Source organism: Rhinoraja longicauda, chromosome 6, assembly GCF_053455715.1.
Source record: "Rhinoraja longicauda isolate Sanriku21f chromosome 6, sRhiLon1.1, whole genome shotgun sequence".
NCBI classification, from domain to species: Eukaryota; Metazoa; Chordata; class Chondrichthyes; order Rajiformes; family Arhynchobatidae; genus Rhinoraja; species Rhinoraja longicauda.
Window position 1 is genome coordinate 29,123,331 of NC_135958.1, and position 15,306 is coordinate 29,138,636.

The 15,306-nt window shown below is 41.7% G+C and overlaps 1 protein-coding gene across 1 annotated transcript; it reads left to right on the plus strand.

Moving 5' to 3' along the window:
- The first annotated feature begins 4,004 nt into the window (after positions 1-4,004).
- Positions 4,005-14,342, plus strand: cox4i1 (cytochrome c oxidase subunit 4I1). Its single transcript, XM_078401756.1, has 5 exons — positions 4,005-4,066; positions 6,928-7,007; positions 8,781-8,942; positions 11,035-11,166; positions 14,063-14,342. Exons 2-5 carry the CDS (start codon positions 6,929-6,931, stop codon positions 14,194-14,196), a joined length of 507 nt encoding a protein of 168 aa, XP_078257882.1. The 5' UTR covers positions 4,005-4,066; position 6,928; the 3' UTR covers positions 14,197-14,342.
- Positions 14,343-15,306: the final 964 nt, after the last annotated feature.

Consider the following 15,306-nt stretch of genomic DNA (forward strand, 5'->3'; position numbering starts at 1 on the left):
TATTCTACCGGGAATGTAATGTCCATTTGTAAGAAACAATAAGCTGTAAGGCTCCAGGTAAATAAATGCCAATTTTTGTGAAGTTGAATTTGAAGGGATTTGTTGTTACAAGTCAATTACTTAATAATCAAACTGCTTCTGCTGTCCTCCGCCCCCCTGGTGGAGGGGTAGACCTCACGGCCCTCGACAACAGCACATTGAACTGGCTACAGCACCTGGAAAGCGTTACATAACTTCTACTGCCTCAAACGCAAGAAGAAGAATAATCAAACTGTATGTCAGAACCTGGAAATACTTCAAAGGAGCTGACACTGTTTCCCTCATCTCCTGAGAAATAACCAGGCCACTTCTGCAACTATCACAGTGGTCATATTTCTAGATTAAAGCTCCACTGTGCTTTCCCAAAACACTTCATTCTTCCATAGAGTCTTGTTTCCTCCAAATCTCCTTTCTTAAAAAGTGGGACAACATTAGCTACCCTCCAATCCACAGGAACTGATCCTGAATCTATAGAACATTGGAAAATGATCACCAATGCATCCACGATTTCTAGAGCCACCTCCTTAAGTACCCTGGGATGCAGATTATCAGGCCCTGGGGATTTATCAGCCTTCAGTCCCATCAGTCTACCCAACACCATTTCCTGCCAAATGTGAATTTCCTTCACTTCCTCCGTTACCCTAGGATCTCTGGCCACTAGAACATCTTGGAGATTGTTTGTGTCTTCCTTAGTGAAGACAGATCCAAAGTACTAGTTCAACCCATCTGCCATTTCCTTGTTCCCCATAATAAATTCACCTGCTTCTGTCTTCAAGGGACCCACATTTGCCTGAACTATTTTTTTCCTCTTCACATGCCTAAAGAAGCTTTTACTATCTTCCTTTATATTTTTGGCTAGCTTACCTTCGTACCTCATCTTTTCTCCCCGTCTTGCCTTTTTAGTTATCTTCTGTTGCTCTTTAAAAGAGTCCCAATTCTCTGGCTTCCCGCTCTTTTTTGCTATGTTATACTTTTTATCTTTTATTTTTATACTGTCCTTGACTTCCCTTGTCAGCCAGGCCAATTACATACCTGTCAACCAAAGGACAGACTTACACTAAATCCCATTCACTCATCACCCCTATGCTCATTCGCCAACGTGAATTCTCCGCCCTTAACATTTAAGCGTGTAATTAAAATTACAGCTTTCTATCTCTACAACTGCTTTCAGCCCTAACTCCATCATCTCACCCAAAGCTTTAATCCCATGGACATCACCACTGCTTTTCAATCCATCATTGCCAGTGATACATTGATGTCCCACATTTTCTACTTCCATCTCTTCTTTAAGTTATTTCTCAAAACTCATCTGTTAATATTTTTTCTGCAGAATTTGAACACTTGCTATTGTAATTTATAACTAAAACCCTGCATCGTTTAAAAATATACTTAAAGGATATCAACCTGTATGGTGGACTCTTACAATAGTAATTACCGCAAATTATTCCAGACAATATCTTGAGGTTCAATTAATTTTTCACAAACACCTTTTACATGACTTCATTGTCATCCAAATACCTTGCTTTCAGCTGCTAAACAATGCAAAAAACAGTTTCCTTGGTGAACAGCTGCTTTTTATCACAGCCTAATTACAGATGTATTGGAAGCAGTTTCTTTTTAAGTTTCTGCCAAATATTTCTGAAATAGAGAAACTAATCTTTGGAATCTAAACAAAGGATTCTATTTTCCTGTACAGATGTCTCTTACAAAAACAGATGTTCTGAGTCTCAGCCAGTTAATATAATCGATGGACATCCAACAGAAATATGTTCTAATTGGCTTTGTCCCACTTATTGAGGCACGTTGTAAAACATAGATAAGTTAGCTGAGTAGGCCAATCAATATAGTGCAATGCCGCTAATGTATTTAACATATAGCTCAAGTCATTGGTGGCCAGCTTCCTCTCCATGTTCGAGTTTGGCTGAGTAGCTGTTTGAAGTTCATTTGGAGAAGCTATCTAGTGAAGCTCATTACTTGGCATTTCCAGTTGTAGAATATCTAACAGTACAAACTGTATTTTGGGTATATGATTTATTTGTACATGCTTTATGAAGGATATAATATTCACTAACGCAAGTGTTATACAAGATTGGGTACTATTGGGATTGGGTTTCTTAGTTAAACATTTAGCTTGAGTGTCAACATGTAGATGGCTTATTACTGAATATGGTTAATAATTGTCTTATAGCATAAATGTGTGCAGGTAGTTTAGATACTTTGGCATTGGGCTTGGTTTTTCTTGGTTGAGCGCTTATCCTAATGCTATAGCACGTATATGATAAGTATATGCATGGATGAGAACGTACATGGCAAGATTAGCAAGTTCGCAGATGATACAAAAGTGTGGGGTATTGCAGATAGTGAAGATGGATGCCAAAAATTGCAGCAGGATCTTGATCGGTTGGCCAGGTGGGCTGAGGAATGGTTGATGGAATTTAATACAGAGAAATGAGAGGAGTTGCATTTTGGATAGTCTAACATGGGCAGGATCTACACGGTGAATGGTAGGACTCTGGAGAGTGTTGGAGAGCAGAGAAATCTAGGAGTGCAGGTACATATTTCCTTGAAGGTGGCATCAGAGGTAGATAGGGTGGTTAAAAAGGCTTTTGGCACATTGGCCTTCATCAGTCCGAGTATTGAGTATAGAAGTTGGGAGGTCATATTGCAGTTATACAAGACATTGGTGAGGCCGCATTTAGAGTACTGTGTTCAGTTCTGGGCATCACTTTACAGGAACGATGATACCAGAGGTCAAGTAGGCCAAGGTAGACTGAGCGAAGGTTCGCTCAGTCTGCCCTGGCCTACATGCTCTCCGGATGCCAAACACACTTAACTCCCCTTCCCATTCTCATACTGACCTTTCTGTCCTGGGCCTCCTCCATTGTCAGAGTGAGGCCAAACATAAATTGGAGGAACAGCATCTAATATTTCACTTGGGCAGCTTACAACCCAGTGGTATGAATTTTGATTTATCTAACTACAAGTAACTCTTGTATCCCCTCTCTCTCTGTCCCTGCCCCATCCTCGTCATTATACAAGTTCTACTGTCATCCTGTTGAGTTTACTCGTTATCACTTATCCCAGCCTACAATGGCCTATTGTGTTCCCTGCACATTTCCTTGATTATTGTTGCTTTTTGGATATATTCCATTCATTTCTCCTAAGTACCGTCTATATCTCTCATTCCCCTTTTCCATGACTCTCAGTCTGAAGTCTCAACCCGAAACATCACCGATTCCTTTTCTCCAGAGATGCTGCCTAACCCGCTGAGTTACTCCAGTCTTTAACTCCAGTGGCTGTAACTACACATTGTACCCAGTCCCACACATAACCTAGGTGACTGCATTTTGTACACACAGTCCCATATACAACCAGTGTGACTACATTGTCCACACAGTCCAGTATACAACCAATATGACTACACATTGTACACACAGTCCCATATACCACTAGTGTGACTACACATTGTACAAACAATCCAATATACCAGTGTGTCTACACATTGTATATACAGTCCCATAAATTACCAGTGTGATTGCTTATTGTACACACAAGCAAATATTCAAACAGTGTAACTACACATGGTACACACAGTCCCATATACAACCAGTGTGACTACACATTGTACACGCAATCCAATATACAACCAGTGTGACTACACATTGTACACGCAATCCAATATACAACCAGTGTGACTACACATTATACAAACAGTGCAATATACCACCAGTGTGTCTACACATTATACAAACAATGCAATATACCAACAGTGTGTCTCCACGTTATACACACAATCCAATGTACAATGTACAATGCAACCACACATTGTACACACAGTGGTGCCAGATATGATCAAGAATCAACATTCTGCAAACAGATAAATCTCCAACATGGTCGAGGCCAGGCTTCAGCCGGTTGCCATTGGTTACCCTTCTCCCGCAGTGCCCTGCCCGCCGGCCCTCGGCGTGTCGTCACTTCCTCTGTCGTTGGGGCTGCGGCGGGAGGGAGGCGGCGAGCGAGCGAGCGAGTGAGTGGATGAATGAATGAATGAATGGATGAGATGGCGGCCGGGGAGCCGCGGGGCCGGGAGGGTCTGGGGGCCGGGAGGGTCCGGGGGTCCCTGTCAGCCGCCGCATTCATCATGATGCGCGGATCTTTATCATTACCGGCCGCTGTGTGGGGAGTGGCAAAGGCGCCCGTTACTCCCCGGGCCGGGTACCTGACTCCATCATCGTCCCGCTCTCCTCCCTCCTTCCCCAATACCTTTCTCTCTCTCTCTCTCTCTCTCTCTCTCTCTCTCTCTCTCTTCCCCTCCCCTCCCTCCCTACCTCTCCCCCTCAACCCCCGCACCTCCACCCTCCCTCCCTCCGTCCCCAGCGCAGGACGCAGTCGCAGCCCTATCCTCCTCATGGCCCGGCGCTCAGGTCGCCTTGACCTTGGCGGCTCCTGCACATCAGCGGCCCCGGGAGGCAGCTCTGGGTCTGCTCTGGGCGATGGAGGGAAATGGAGACGAGAGGAAAGGAGGGTGGCACGGGAGTGGATGTGGTTGGTGATGGATGGGATCACAATCATCGGTCCACCAGAGAAGATGGGTCCCCTGGAGGGTTGAATCAGTGCCTTCTTCTCCACATGCCCTTGAATGACTCTGACTATATAGGACTAGTTTAGATTGGGGCATCTCGGTCAGCGTGGGCAAATAGGGCCAAATGGCTTGTGTTCGTGCTCTATGATGAACCCTGTTGAACTGTTTCTATTTTACGCCATAATAATATATCCCTTTGCTTACTATGTTTTGACATTTCTTATCTATTCAGCCTGGGCATCACTGACAAGGGTGACAGAAACAGAAAAATAGGCGCAGGAGTAGGCCCTTCGAGCCAGCACTGCCATTCAATATGATCATGGCTAATCATCTAAAATCAGTACCCTGTTCCTGCTTTTTCCCCATATCCTTTGATTCCTTTAGCTCTAAGAGCTAAATCTAACTCTCTTGAAAACATCCAGTGAATTGGCCTCCAATGCCTTCTGTGGCAGAGAATTCCACAGATTAAACTCTGGGTGAAGAAGTTTTTCCACATCTCAGTCCTAAATGGCTTACCCCTTATTTTTAAACTGTAACCCCTGGTTCTGGACTCCCCCAATATCGGGAACATTTTTCCTGCATCTAGCCTGTCAAATCCTTTAAGATTTTTTAAAGATTCTTCCTTTCATGATAATCTTGGCTGACCTTGGATCTGGAAGCGTGCAGTGTGAAAGTTCAACTAATGTTTAATGTGCTCTTTGTATTAAATATGGATGACTTAATGGCTTTAGGCTAATGAGAGATAAATAATGTTTGCTGTCGAATTATTGAGTATTAATATTTTGCATCTAATAGCTTGAAGAACAGGTAAATGTGGGTTTGTTTTGAAACTGGTTTAAGTTCTAATGTTAGAATTTTAGGATGTTTTGAATTTTTTCCTATTTATGATTGTTATGAAAAGAGGGGATGTTCAACGAGATCTGGGTGTCCTAGTGCATCAGTCACTGAAAAGAAGCATGCAGGTACAACAGGCAGTGAAGAAAGCCAATGGAATGTTGGCCTTCATAGCCAGAGGAGTTGAGTATAGGAGCAAAGAGGTCCTTCTACAGTTGTACCGGGCCCTGGTGAGACCGCACCTGGAGTACTGTGTGCAGTTTTGGTCTCCAAATTTGAGGAAGGATATTCTTGCTATTGAGGGCGTGCAGCGTAGGTTCACTAGGTTAATTCCCAGAATGGCGGGACTGTCGTATGTTGAAAGGCTGGAGCAATTAGGCTTGTATACACTGGAATTTAGAAGGATGAGGGGGGATCTTATTGAAACATATAAGATAATTAGGGGATTGGACACATTAGAGGCAGGAAACATGTTCCCAATGTTGGGGGAGTCCAGAACAAGGGGCCACAGTTTAAGAATAAGGGGTAGGCCATTTAGAACGGAGATGAGGAAGAACTTTTTCAGTCAGAGAGTGGTGAAGGTGTGGAATTCTCTGCCTCAGAAGGCAGTGGAGGCCAGTTCGTTGGATGCTTTCAAGAGAGAGCTGGATAGAGCTCTTAAGGATAGCGGAGTGAGGGGGTATGGGGAGAAGGCAGGAACGGGGTACTGATTGAGAGTGATCAGCCATGATTGCATTGAATGGCGGTGCTGGCTCGAAGGGCTAAATGGCCTACTCCTGCACCTATTGTCTATTGTCTATAATAATTGAGCTAATTTATTACCGTAGGTTTTTGAGGATGTAGTATACTTAATTAAATTTATAACATTTTCTATTTCACTTGTAAGTGTGATTCTAACATTACTCTGCAAGGTCATACATAGTATGCAGTCAGTTGTACTTCAGAGACGTGTCATAGAGTTGCACAGAACAGATTTGGGTCTTTGAGCCACCACGTGCATGCCAACCTTTTTGTCCCTCCACTAATTCCATTTGCCTGCATTAGGACTATATCCTTCAATACGCCACCTATTTATATTCTGTCTAAATGCCTCTTCTGTATAGTGTCTATATCTGATTCCACCACCTCTTTGCAGCACGTTCCAGCTATCAACTGCTGTTTGTGAAATAACTTGCCCCTCATTCCTTTGCAAATTCTAAATCCATGCTGTAAATTTTAAAGGTCAGAAATGTATACATAAATGTATTATTCCATGCTGCTTGCAAAGTGTTGCCTCTCCAGCCCCGACCTGTGCATTTTCCATATTTTCTGTGTGTATTTCATATTTTCAGCAGTTGAGTTTAAAAAAAATTGGATAAAGGCAACTGTGGAATTTGTTCAGTCCCTATTTTAGAGTATAATTATAAAATTAACTTCTGCTACAGACAATTGAGAACATAATCTGATGTGTATACTTTGTTCAAATATTGCAGGATGTTGGGATCAAGAGCCCTGAGCCTTGTTACCAGGCGTGCACTTTCCACTGGTGTTTGCATGCAAGCTCATGGAAGTGGTGAGTTACAAGTGATTATCTGTGGTTAGATTTTCTAAGTTCAAGTTGAAGTAGAGAATGCTGGTTTGGTATTGTTTGATATATTCCGAATCTGTGTTCTGCTCCTTGGTCCTGTTCTGTGACTAATGCATGAAATCTTGATGTAATGAATCTGTTTCAACCGTTACTTGGTTTTATACGATAAAATTGTCATTTATGAGCTTTGGTTTTTCAATTCCATTGAAATTTGTTTAGTGGATTGAAAATGTTCATGTTTTAGTTAACTGCTCCTCAGCCAGTTTCAACAATGTAGCAGTGCTAAAATTGAATGTTTGAAATAGTGCATCAAGATCAGTATAAATCATTTGTCTTTGACTTTGGAGGGGATAACTACAGTATTGTGCAGATTACATCTTGAATATCACGTAGGTCATATTCATGCGTAACGTCTAAATTGTCTCGGATTATTTGTTGAAATTAATGTATTTTCATAGCAAAAAGTAAAAACAAGGAAGGCTATTAAGCTTATCTCGTTGCCAGCATATTCTTCATTTAATATTCTTTGTACGGACATTTTTTTCTAAAAGATGCTTTCAATCTGCCAATTTTTATTCTGATGTTAATTGTAGATTCTCAATGTCATGCTCAGTTTGATGTAATCTCTTGTTATTTGTACAATTAAAGATTTTGTATAATGTGATATTTCCCCTTCAAAGCTTAATTCGGATCTTGAGCATTCTGATTGTGATAATTAGTTCTTATGTAAACATTTCATAAACATGCATAATCATAGTAACCTAACCAAGCTCTGATGTGTATAATACAACTTCAATTTAACCACTTTTCTGCCTTTATTTTGTAGCATTCTCCCTAACTACTTACTGTTCCATAGTTTTAGACTTGCCCCAAATTGCTCAGCCAAGTTTTATTTTCAAACCTGGCTATTAAAATCAATTACAATTCCTGTAGATCAACCATATTTATCTCTGTCAATATGACCTTCACCACATATGCATGATACACATTCCACCATTCCACCATGTAATCCAGTCCGGGATTTGAGTAGGACTGCAGGCACTGATAACAGCCTGCTCGTCCCTTAGTTTAGTAGTCTAAGTTAATACTAGGAGTGCAACATTATGTTTTGTTCACTCTGCATGGGTTTAATAAATGCTTTGTGGTTCCCCTAATACTTTGTAATGGATTGATTACAAAACAATTACAATTAATTGTTCAATTATTTTCTGTTCAAAATAGATTCTCTGACCCAGTTTTAATTCCAAAAGGGAACTTATAGGGTTTCAATCAAGGATTAATATCTGGTTTTTGAATATGGATCAGAAACAATAAAATGTCTGATCTTTGCAAAAAAGATTGGTGGAACATGTTTAAGATTATAAATTACAACAATCATTTGGAAAATAACATCTCCTCTGTAGTACCTTAACTAGGTAATTCTTCATTGGAGGATTGGTAGACTGTAAGAGTATAAGTAGAATTTAATCCCTTGACATCAATGCAGAATTTTGGGTAGTAGTTAGAATCAACAAAATTTGCAGCACAGGCAGTCAATTAATCGATCTCTTACTTGAAAATAAATTAACATGTTACGTATTATTCCTTAGCATTCTTCATCACCCATTGCATTAGTAACCAGCTTTTGTGGTTTTTTTTAAACTGTATTTAATCCTAACATTAGAGTAGACAAAACCTACAAGGTGAATCGTGCTGTAGGCTCCCATTCTTTGGGTATCTGTGATTTGATTTTTATCATAAAATTGTGTTTTTCTGCAGGTGTTGCAACGGTTGATTATTCACATCCACAATATCTCGATCGTAAAGATGAGCCTCTTTCAGCCATTGATTTTGTGGGACATCTGTCAGGAGAGCAGAAGTCCTTAAAGGAGAAGGAGAAAAGCTCTTGGGTTTCTCTTTCTGGTGAAGAGAAGCTGAAATGTAAGTTAGCCAAACTGATATAATGTAAATTGCTTGTCGTTGGATGTAAAACTGCCTGAGTTGAAGGTAGGAGGTTAGTTGTTATATGGAAGTAAGGCATCAACAAGTGTTAAGTGTAATACAACTAGAAACAAGTAATATATCAGATTGTTTTGCTAGGTCATCTTGAGACCAGAAGGAGGTGACAATGTAAGAGGTTTGCTATTTTTGTCAATTATCTGAATGATTGAGCTTTAGAGCATGAAAATGGTCCCTATGGTGCAACTTGCCCATTCCAATTAAGTTGCCTAATGATCCCACTTGCTGTCTGTCATGTCCATATTCCTCCAAACCTTTCCTATCCATGCACCAGTCCATGTTATATTTGTAGCTGTCTCTACCACTTGCTCTAGCAACTTCTTCCATGTAAGCACCATACTTTGTAAGGATGTTTTCTCCCCCAAGGTCCCTTTTAAATCTTCCCCCTCTCCCCTGAAACCTGTATCCTATAGTTGTGGACTTCCTTACTCTGGACAAAAGATTGTGTTGATTCATCTTATCTTTGCTGCTCATAATTTTGCAAACTGCTGTGGCGTCAACTTCGGCCTCCTATGCTCTAGGGAAAATAGATCCATCCTCTCCCTATAACTCAAATCTTCCAGACCTGCTAACTTCCTCATATTTTTTTTGGTACCCATTCTAGTTTAATGACATCCTTCCTATAGAGGGCTCCAATACAGTTAGTACAGTTGTAAAAGAGTCAAGAGTATTTTATTATCGTATGTTCTGAAAAGGAACAATGACATTTTTACTTGCAACAGTGCAACAGATATGTAAACACAAATTGCTGGAGTAACTCAGCGGGTCAGACAGCATCTCGGGAGAGAAGGAATGGGTGATGTTTCGGGTTGAGACCCTTCTTCAGTCTGGGTCCAAATGGTTCTTCAGACTGAAGAAGGGTCGCAACCCGAAAAGTCACCCATTCCTTCTCTCCCGAGATGCTGCCTGTCCCGCTGAGTTACTCCAGCATTTTGTGTCAACCTAGGACTATCTGATATGTATGGGTATTTATTGTTCCTAATTAATGCCTTAATTGCTCTATTATTGGATTAATGTCTTGTGCAGCTGGTAACTAAAACTATTTAAGTGAAGGGGTAATCACTATGGTTTGAACTGGCATTCAGAAGTATTCTTTGCCGACAGGGCAACGCAATAAAAAATCCATGCGTAAAAGAATGCAGTGCTCCACCTAAAAAAATTAAAACTGAAAATATTTATAGTATGAATAATGTAAATCAACAGTGATTACATGATTCTTGGATAAAACATGTATGAGTGAAGCAAAGTCTCTGATCTTGCATCAGGATAACATACACTGACTCCTGTCCTGAAGGAAAAGTTAGATAAGAATCAGTTTAAAGGTTGGAGATTTTAACAGTCTGCTGTAATGGCAAATAGTTAATGGGCGCATTAAGCGTCAAATTTAAAATATTTGGTTCAAAAGGGATCTGTTCAACCTTCTTAGGAACAGAAAAAATGAGAATTTATTGTTAATTGTTACGTGTTCTTTCATGATATTCCCTGCTGCTCCGTAACAACTATCTCCTCCTTCCCCTTCTGCTCCTCAACTATGCCATAGGTTCATTGGTACTCTTGTGCATTGATGGGTATACATGGGTGTGTTGAAACCCAATTTGCTTGGCTATTTTTAAGGAATCTTATTTTTTTCTTTACAAATTCTTGAGTTTAAAACAGAAAAAGGGATAGAGTATGACAAATACTAAAACGGGATTGCACGATGCTTTAAGATTTCACAGTCAAAAAGGCCCAACGGAGGATGGATGTACTTCCTGCGGCAACTGAGGAAACACAATCTGCCACAGGCAATGATGGGCCAATTCTATACTGCTATCATTGAGTCCATCCTCACCTTCTCCATCATGGTCTGGTTTGGCTCCGCCACCAAGCACGACATCCAGAGGCTGCAACCTTACCCCCATTGACGAACTATACACTGCAAGGGCCAGGAAGCAAGCGGGCAAGATCATCTCTGACCCCTCTCATCTTGGCCACAGAATTTTTCCAATGGCATCATCTTGTTTTATTTCCCCAGTGTATCGTATTCGCTTTGAGCAGAGCTATGCTGAGATGAACAAGTCATCAAGTGAATGGAAGACCGTTATCGGTGGCGTGTTCTTCATGATTGGTATTTCTGGGCTGATTTACCTTTGGCAGAGAATGTTTGGTGAGTGCCTTTTTGTGATATCACTGTTTCACCCTGAACAAAATAAATGTAAAAGCTTAAATGAGTCGTGTTACATCTATGTATGCAGCACAATCCTTGTGTTGGTTGTGCTTTTATGGTCACTCAACAGTCAGGGAGGAAAGGTTGAGAACTGGAGTTTAAGGAAATATATTTTCTTCAGGGACTGATTAAACATTCTTGAATCTTTTCAGATTCTAGGCGTGGTTCTGTATCATAATAGTATTTGCTTTCAGGTAAACGTACATCAACATGGGTCCAGGGCCATGGCAAATTGCATAACTAGGGCAGTAGATAGCGCTTTAAACTAAATAGTGGGGTGGAGGGGGTGGTGGTTCAACAGATTAGAAACTATGGATAAAGTTAAAGGGAAGGAGAGTGCAGGAGAGGTTACTGAAGTATGCAGAATAAGAAATAGGATAATGTTTAGAAGGGATAAGAGTCCATAATGAGTCTAGAAGGTATTATACTTGATTACACATAGTATTTGAAACAAGGTGGATGAGCTTAGTGTGATTAGAAATCAGCAGGCACTGGCTGAAAGAGGTTCAGAGCTGGGAGCTGAACATCCAAGGATATGCATCCCATCAAAAAGGCAGGCAGGTGGGCAGAGGGAGTTGGGTAGCTCTGTTGGTAAGGAATAAATTCCAATCCATAGCAAGAAACAACATAGAATCAGAAGATGTAGCATCCTCTTGGGAAGAGTTAAGAAACTACAAGGATAAAAAGAACCTGATGGGAGCTATATACAGGCTTCCAAATAGGAGCCAGGATATTGGGTACAAATTACATCAGGAGATAGAAAGCAGTTTGCAACCTAACGGTATGAGCATTAACTAACCCACAAACAACCCCCTTTCTCCCAAAACCCCCCACCTTCCCACCTCCACTCCCCTCCCTTGAACCCTGGCTGACCTCCCACCTCCCAATTTCACAATTCGCAACTTTTCTATCCATAGACTTTGCAATTTGCAACTCTTGATCCTGTTGGGCTCACATCTGTCTTTTCATCTCTGGCCTTTGTCCAACAATCTACTTATTAAAAAGCCCCCTCGCCCGTGTTTACCTATTACTGGTCATGCTCTGTCATGCACCTCCTCTTCTCCAGCTTTCTTTCCCATCCCCTAACCCGTGCAATCAGTCTGAAGAAGTTTCTTGACCACAACTTCCTCTCCACATCCACTCGAGCCAGGCCTTTCAAAATTTGGTAAATTTAAATTAGATCCCCCCTCATCCTTCTAAACACCAGCGAGTACAGCACATCCCGCCTCAATTATACGGCCCAGAAGGTGTAGTACCGAGGGCGAGCTTGATGGGATGTTCAACCGCCTTCTCAATTGGAAACGACAGATTCCGTGGCACTACTTTAAGGAAAAACGAAGATAATTTTCTCCACAGCCCAGCCCAATGTTTACAGCAGGATCAGCATCAGCAGGATCAGCATCAGCAGTACAGATGAACTTACTATTATCACATTACAAATTACCTGCCTTATTGGTTTCATCACAGCCCTGGGGTTAATTGGGAAAAATAGATCTGCCATGATTGAATGGCGGAGTAGACTCAATGGGCCGAATGGCTTAATTCCGCTAGTATGTCTTTTGATCGTATGGGTGAGAACATCCTTCACTGCGAAATGACTGGTGCAATTTATGGACTTTTTTGATAATGTACTAATAGCCACGGGAAGGAAAATACAGATCATAGATTGATAGTGCTGCTGTCAAAAAGTGGATTAATATGCTGAGTTCAGGCAATATGACTTCCAAGAAGAGAGTGTAGGAAAATAACTGCAGATGCTGGTACAAATCGAAGCACAAAATGCTGGAGTAACTCAACAGGTCAGGCAGCATCTCGGGAGAGAAGGAATGGGTGACGTTTCGGGTTGAGACCCTTCTTCAGACTGATGGCGGGGGCGGGACAAAGGAAGGATATAGGTGGAGACAGAAAGCTAGAGGGAGAACTGGGAAGGGGGAGGGGGAGGGGAAGAGAGGGACAGAGGAACTATCTAAAGTTGGAGAAGTCAATGTTCATACCGCTGGGCTGCAAGCTGCCCAAGCGAAATATGAGGTGCTGTTCCTCCAATTTCCGGTGGGCCTCACTATGGCACTGGAGGAGGCCCCTGACAAAGGTCAGACTGGGAGTGGGAGGGGGAGTTGAAGTGCTCAGCGACCGGGAGATCAGGTTTGTTAAGGCGGTTTGAGGCGAAGGTGTTGAGCGAAACGATCGCCGAGCCTGCGTTTGGTTTCGCCGATGTAAAGAAGTTGACATCTAGAACAGGGAAACCAAACATCGGCGAAACCAAATGCAGACTCGGCAATCTTTTCGCTCAACACCTTCGCTCAGTCCGCCTTAACCAACTTGATCTCCCGGTGGCTGAGCACTTCAACTCCCCCTCCCACTCCCAGTCTGACCTTTCTGTCATGGGCCTCCTCCAGTGCCATAGTGAGGCCCACTGGAAATTGGAGGAGCCGCACCTCATATTTCACTTGGGCAACTTGCAGCCCAGCGGTATGAACATTGACTTCTCCAACTTTAGATAGTTCCTCTGTCCCTCTCTTCCCCTCCCCCATCCCAGTTCTCCCTCTATCTTCCTGTCTCCACCTATATCCTTTCTTTGTCCTGCCCCCCTGACATCAGTCTGAAGAAGGGTCTCGACCTGAAACGTCACCCATTCCTTCTCTCCTGAGATGCTGCCTGACCTGCTGAGTTACTCCAGCATTTTGTGCTCCAAGAAGAGAGGGTAATCTATGCCATTAACTTCATCAATTAGGACTTAACTTTTCACTTGAAGAGCAAAAGGCTTTTTGGTGCTTATTTGTTCCAGCTGAAGAAATTACTCAATCTAGATGGCCTAATCTGTGTCTGTTATCCACAGTGTTTGGAGATGTTCCTCACACCTTTGAGGATGAATGGAAAGCTAAGCAGACAAAGAGAATGCTGGACATGAGGATGAACCCAATTCTTGGTATTTCTTCAAAATGGGACTATGAGAAAAATGAGTGGAAGTAATGGATGTACCAAGGAATTAATAAACCTACACTGGAATCCATAATAGATGTTTAACAATTCAACTGTAAGGTTAAATATGTTCAAGGAGTTGACTTGGAATCTGGAGTTAATCTGTAAATTTGGTAATAAACTCCTCGTTTACGTGAGTTTTTCTGGAGTACATGTTTTTTTTTACAAATGATCAATTCTAACCATGGATGTAAAGAAAATGGCAAATTCAGACACATCCTTATTCTTTCAAAGACTTGTTCAAATTTTTAATTTTACACCATATACCTATCTCTTCAGGAGTGTCATGCTATTACTGTGCACAATAAGATGGAGAGAATACCTTATCGAATCCTAGTCATAGACTATAGGCATTGATGTCCATGCTGGCAACGATGCCAGTCTATGCTAATCCCATTTCTCTGCCCCTTGGCCCACATCATTCTCTTTTCCTGTTCAGGTACCTGTTCAAATGCTTCTTTAAATTTAGGTTTAGGTTTATTATTGTCATGTGCTGAAGTACAGTGAAAAGCTTGGTATGCTGTTCAAACACATGCCACACATAGATACAACTAGTTCAAACTCAAGCACAATTGATAGAGCAAAGGGGAAGATAGTGCCTAATATAATTCTCACCATTCTAGTGTAATAGTTTCATTGACAAAGTCCAATGTGCTCAATGGAGTGGAGGTGATTTGAATAGTCCCCCAGCTTATGGAAGAACCATTCAGAAGCCTGATAACGGAGGGGAAGAAGCTGTTCCTGATTCTAGTGGTACGCGCTTTCAAGCTTTTGTTTCTTCTGCTGGACGGGAACAGAGAGGAGGGGGAATGACTGGGAAAGGACAAGTTGATTGTGTTGGCTGCCTTCCCTCATTCTTCCAATAGGATGGTGACCAGAACTGTACAGAATATTCCACGTGCTCTGACCAATGTCTTGTGCAGCTGCAAAATGACATTCCAGTTCTTGCACTCAGTGCTTCGACTTATAAATCCAAACATGCCGAATGCCATCCTCACTACCTGTGTTGCTGTTTTCAGGGACCTATGTACTTGCACCTCAAGTTCTGGTCTTTGCCATTTAGTGAATGTATCCTGTTAGTCTTTGTCGGTTCAATTTTCT